The 6,011-nt window shown below is 37.9% G+C and overlaps 1 protein-coding gene across 1 annotated transcript; it reads right to left on the bottom strand.

The window, feature by feature from the left end:
• Positions 1-6: 6 nt before the first annotated feature.
• Positions 7-4,596, bottom strand: LOC105268154 (uncharacterized). Its single transcript, XM_011307466.1, has 7 exons — positions 4,463-4,596; positions 3,330-3,691; positions 2,036-3,255; positions 1,391-1,964; positions 1,157-1,315; positions 930-1,097; positions 7-857 (listed from the first exon to the last, which is right to left on the bottom strand). Exons 2-7 carry the CDS (start codon positions 3,564-3,566, stop codon positions 750-752), a joined length of 2,466 nt encoding a protein of 821 aa, XP_011305768.1. The 5' UTR covers positions 3,567-3,691; positions 4,463-4,596; the 3' UTR covers positions 7-749.
• Between the last annotated feature and the right edge of the window lie 1,415 nt (positions 4,597-6,011).

Here is a 6,011-nt window from a genome sequence, read left to right as displayed (position 1 = left end):
TGGTCTGTGACCGTATCTTCCACGGTCCAATCCTCAATTTCTACAGCCATAGCCAACTTTTGTTTCAATATTTTGATGTTAATAGTCTCTCGCTTGGATACGTAAATTTCTTTTAAGTTGGATAGGGAAATGAGAGGTTTGTGATCTTCCAGGTATGTACAGTTCCCAGTTTTAGGAGGCTTCAGAATGTTAAACAGAGAAAGAATGCGATAGATCTGTAAAAACGTTGGTGTCGAAGGATGGTCATTAGACCCACCTGCTGCTCTAACTGATCCAAAAAATTGCTGGAGGAAGGGAAAGTTAAATATAGGATTGAGCATATGAGTACTACAAATTCAGTGCTCCAAGTGTTGTAAAAGCGCATATTTATAACACGTATCAACAAAAGCAATACTCATAATCGATAGAATTGTTAATAATCACAGTAAGTGTTGGAAGTGTTAATTACCCGAGACATTGGGCATAATTGGAGGAGAGAAACAGATAGATTGGAAGAAACGTTAAAAAAAATAGACTCTAAAAGATTCTGAAGAAACGAATTTATCAAGACTATTCCAGCATGATATTGAGATGAGAAGTTAGATTATTAGCACCAATTTGTTGTTATTCCACAGTCTACTTCGGCCAAATGAAATAAGAATTGTTGAGCTAACCTCGAGTGGATCTTGATTAATTCTTCCAGTACGAATACCCTCAAACCCTTGGCTTGTCAAATCCGTAATTAAATCTATCATCGATCTCAGAGATACTCAGAGCTCCTCAGCAGTTTCCCTGGTGAGAAACGCTGACTTAGGCAAAATTTTTTGGTCGACTTTTTCTTCCCACTCATCCAACATTTTCAAAGAGTTCAGAAGACACTAAACGATGGACAAAAAAATCTCTACAATGGCCACTGTGAACGAAAACTAAATGAATTGAAAGATGCTCACTGTGAAATGATCGTCGCCGGGTTTCACGCCATTGACATTTTCATTCAGTGCATCAAACATATTGTTGATGTCTCTGCAGAATTTCGTCGTATTCTCACAGTCTTCAAAGCCAGGGACATTACTGCTCTGATAGAACTGTAATCCATCAGCTACTGACTTACTGAATAGCTGGAGAGTAAAAAATATATGATAGTACCAGAAAAGATACGAATTGAAGGGGAAAATACCTGGACAGCCAATCGAACTCGCATTCGAGAGGAACTATTTAGATCCAAATGGTGTTTAGTGAGCTTTGAGCAGATACGTAGATGACTAGGAAATTGACCATCTACTTCGTGTAAAGTCTGAAAATGCTCCCACTTAATTAGAGCTTGCCCCTCCTCCCGCTATAAAGATAGTGAATTATACTTAGAAAAGATACAGGTGGAGTGGAAAAAAATGTGACAACGTATTTAGCATACCTGAAGAGTCTTATTATTACATAATCGGTTTCTGATAGTTTTGATGAGGTGAGGCGTGTCTGAGAATGCGTATATTTTTCGTTTCTCATCACCTGGGAGGGAGAACCAACTCTTCAGCTCCTTCTTCTTAGTTTTCACTCCCAAGGCCTCCCAGCAACTTCGATTAGTCGATGCTCCATCACTGATAATTCCGTGAACTACCGCCCCTGCTTTTTCCAATAATGTAATACATTTCACAATTAATTTTGCTAGCATTACACCAGTTGTGGAGCCCTTCGATGCAAATACTGCTACAGGTTGTGTATAAGATCCATAAAGGGAGTGGAACATGAAAACGAGGCCATGATCAGCTTTATCCTTCAGGGTCGGCTGTGATTGACTCTCATCCCCAAAATCCTCTAAGCCAGCAAACGAAAGGGTCTGAGAATTGACTGCAATACTCTGGCGAGTAAACATCTCATCGAGGAGAATAAAGCCATGTCTTTCTTCCTGTGTTTTAGCAGATAAAAACTCTGCAAAAAGCTTGAAAAACTCTGGATCAAACCCACACTTCGCCTTGATCGCTCTCAAATTCCTGAAATCGATTTATTGTTTCATATAATTTCACATTCTCTATAATTCTTGATAAATTTGGTTCAGTCCTACCTTTTAATCGTACTAACACTGGGAACGGGCAGAATATTATTATCGTAGATAAATCGGTATGTACTTGATGATTTCATATGTACTAGAGCACAAATCATCAACCAATCTTCTCCATATCGATTGCCCTTTAACCCCTTTCGTTTCGCTGCATTAAAAATCTCCCAAACAACGGTTTCGTGATGCTTATTTAATTCATGTTTTCCAAGGACTTGGGCAAGTGTCTCTTCTTTCATCCCTGCCACTTGCTTCTGACTATCCTCCAGTCGTTTTCGTAGTTTTTGATTGTCCACTCGCAGTTTTCCAACAGTCTTTCTAAAATTGCAAATTCTGTCCTTTTTCTGGTTCAAAAGTTTTTTTGTGCGAACAGAATTGTCTAGGTGCATTCTTTTCGGCTTTGGCTGTTCCTTAAGCCTCACACATTTCCTTTTCAAAGTTCTTTTGCCTTTGGCACAAAAAATGCACTGACTAGATTTCGTCAGCCATTGACAGTTCTTATGTCTCAAGGTATTCATACAATCCTTGAATGTGACTTTGCTCTGAATGTTTTCTAAAATTTCTGATACAGCACATCCATAACAAATATTAAAATTATGTACAGTAAATATTAAACCTTGCACCATGTCAACGTCTGTCACCAACCCATCTATATGAAAAGTCGTAAGATCAATGGGATGATGGAGAGCTTTTACTGTTAGTTCTAATTTGGAATTTATAACGATTTCTTTGATGTTCATTGTGCCAAGGGCACCATGAATGTGTCGGAGTTCAGTCTGAGAAAAAACTACAACTTGAGATCCTTCATAGTTATAATTTGTTTGACACCACCCTGCTGGTAATTGGAACTTGTTCTTTATGATTTGGAGGAAGAGAGGCTGGGTACCGTTAATGCTGGAGATATTCTGGGTATCATTCATCGGAATAGCGAGAGTTTCAGCCATGAGGTTGCTGCACAGTGTCTGATCATCAATTTTTGAATTAATGAGAGTCTCGATGGTGTTAGGCGTAAGAGTTTGGTCGTCGTTATTATTAGACATTATCGCTGGAACTGTCAAAGACTCTTGTCCCTCCAAAAACACTGAGACTTGTCCGCAAATCTCAAGGGAATTTGTCTTCAAGTTAATGGATTCAGAGCTTTCCAAAGAAACTCTCTTACAGCTCTCAGCACCAAGAAATATCATTGGTACTGCTCCCTCTCGCAATTGAGATTTATTGAGTGAAGTCTAGAAAGTGAACAAAAAAAATGCAAATTAGGTTCTAATTAATTAAATCAATTCACAAAAGTTGGAAGACATACCTCAGCAATGATTTCCCCATCGGGTTTCATGAACTTCTTGTGGAGGATGATATCGCAAGCTCTGAAGTGTTTGGAGCACACTCGATGATGGGATTTTAAATCTCCCTTATCCCTGCGAATAGCTCTAGCCCACTGATCCCGTAAAGATTTGTCTTTTGGGATTGAAAAAAAAGATACTCTTTCTGGGTTCGTTCGATACCCAGCCTTGCAAGATGACACAATACAGGTTGTAGGCATTTTGTCTTTTTTGAATTTGAAGGGCAACCATTTTTTATGCCCACTTGAATTCACTCTTTACACTCTTTACACTTTATTTTTATGACCCTGAAGTTTGCTGAAATAAAGACTTAACGACGGATATCCTATAAGAAAACTGGGCGATTAGAATTTTTCAATTTTCGTTTTGTTGAAAAAGCAGAACTCTAATTGTGATGATGACTGAATATAAAAATATATGGATAAAACGATGATTTTTATGGGAATTAATATTGAAAAACCTTCAACATGAGATATTCGCAATCGAAATTGATATATGTGAAAAAAAAACATAGTCACGGTTAGGACTACAAAAAATCTTACTGTGATTCCGTTCGATTTGATTTGATCGCAATCACTCTGAATTTTATCCGCTGTGAAACAATGCTTCTTCGTCACAATATACAATAAATTTGAATAACACAGTTGAAAAAAGAAAGAACATCACATCTGGAAAATTGAAAAATCTTCCTGTGACTATTCGAGTTTTTCGATTTTCATCATTATTTGACAATATATGCAATGTTGTTTTTTTGAGAAAAATTCAACGGAGGATATTTGCTAAGAAGATTTGTGAATTTCAAACAAAATAATAACTGCACTATATATTGTGACAAGAACCTGACGTGAGGAGTGCTTGATACAATTTTTCCATGCTTTATCTTAGAAAAAACTCAAAATTACGACAATTAGGATTTTCAACAGCGAATATCTCCGAACAAAACAAAACAAAACAAAAATATCCCCATAAAAAAAACTTATCGTTTACATTTTTTTGAATCCTCATATGACGTGTGATTTTTCGTTCTTAACCCCTTTTTCAAAGGGATCTGAGAATGATTGAATGGTCCAAATACTTAATTTTTCCAAATACTTACTTTGCTGTATACTTGGTGATGAATTCGCTAAAAAATGCGTTTCAGAAGCAAAAGCATCAACTTTGAAAAGCGGATGTAACCTAAAACTCCTCTTTCTTCCTCCCTTAGCCTGCTTAGCCCCAAGAACAAATGAAAGAGATTACATGTGCCTGCGCTAGGGTGCGTTCGAAATGACAAGGTATGTGTTGTGTGTCTACCTTTAACGCATAATCTGTGAGAGAGAAGGACGTTTTCTGTCTCTCTCGTACATTGTGCGTTAAAGGGAGAAACACAACACATACCTCGTCATTCCGAGCGCGCCCCTGTTCATGCGTTTTTTGCGCCATCTGTCCCATTTTCAAATGTACCCGGGACGTGAATATGCATCTAATTCTTCATTTTTTCCAATTTTCGAATATTTTATTCATTACTGCCTAATCCCATTCAAAATACACAAAAACAGCAAGACAAAGGGTTCTATCACCCCTCCCTTATCTGCCATTTTGTTGGAATTCGCCTCGCGAGATACTGATAGTGTTGTCGAATACGAGCAAAAGATATCGGTTAAAGACTAATTTACTTAAAATACTCTGAGCTGATTGCGAAGAGTAATTATGAGTGTGAAGATGAAGTTCAAAGATAAAGAGGCAGTCGAGGCAATTTTATTTTGTGCAAGAAGTGAATTAGATCTCAAGGATGGCCCCACCGACAAGCGAATTTTTGAGAAGATCTGCGAGTACCTGAGAATTCGAAAACATGATCGACCACGATTTCGATCCAATCTAGTTTTTGCTTGGCGCTCTAATTTGCGTAATTTGAAGACCAGAGTTCACGAAGGGTTGAGAATTAGGAAAAAGACGAGTAGAAAATCACGTATAAAGCTACACACCCAGGGCATCAATGGCATTACTTCTACGTCTGGAAAAAGTGACTACGAATTAGAAGTAAGTGAAGAATCTGAACGGACAACTATTGAACGTAAATTCACCCGTAAACCTTACGAATATTACGGCTCATTCGTTCTTAAAAACGAAGACATCCTTCGCAATAAAAAATTGTTCTTGGAGAAATTCCATTATTGCATCAGGAAAGAATTGTCGGCTACCTTCCACATCACATGTTCCATACAATTCCACGGAAATAAGCAACGCAACAATGGAAAATTCTCCGACTTTGCCTCATGCAGACAACCAAAATGTCCAAAATTTTTTAAAGTTACGGGTAAAGTGGAGAAATTCACAACCCCTATTAATGTGTACACAACCCCAGGTGAGTATAATCACGATCAACCCTTGGTTTACCAATTGCGGGGTGAAGAACGACAGCAATTGCAAAATCAGTTAAAATTCGCCAAACCTCTCACCATCCACGAGGAACTTGTAAATCAGATGGATTCTGAACAGGCAAACGATAAAAATTATCAATTCACTCACTCCATCAAAGTTTTGCAGAAAGCAAGATCAGAAAAAATTTCGGAAAATGACTGTCACACCAACGATGTCCTTGACATAATTTTAAATATATCCCATGCCAAAGGGAATCATCCCCATATCCGGCAGTTCATTGCTCC

The sequence above is a fragment of the Fopius arisanus genome, unplaced genomic scaffold, assembly GCF_000806365.1.
Source record: "Fopius arisanus strain USDA-PBARC FA_bdor unplaced genomic scaffold, ASM80636v1 scaffold00054, whole genome shotgun sequence".
NCBI lineage: Eukaryota > Metazoa > Arthropoda > Insecta > Hymenoptera > Braconidae > Fopius > Fopius arisanus.
This window is presented reverse-complemented; position numbering and strand designations above follow the sequence as displayed.

Coding starts and splice junctions, on each gene's coding strand:
- LOC105268154 (XM_011307466.1), bottom strand. CDS start 3,566: ATGCCTACAACCTGTATTGTGTCATCTTGCAAGGCTGGGTATCGAACG. Junction 1,965..2,035: donor AGTGTTAGTACGATTAAAAG/GTAGGACTGAAC, acceptor AATCGATTTCAG/GAATTTGAGAGCGATCAAGG. Junction 1,098..1,156: donor GAGTTCGATTGGCTGTCCAG/GTATTTTCCCCT, acceptor TTTACTCTCCAG/CTATTCAGTAAGTCAGTAGC.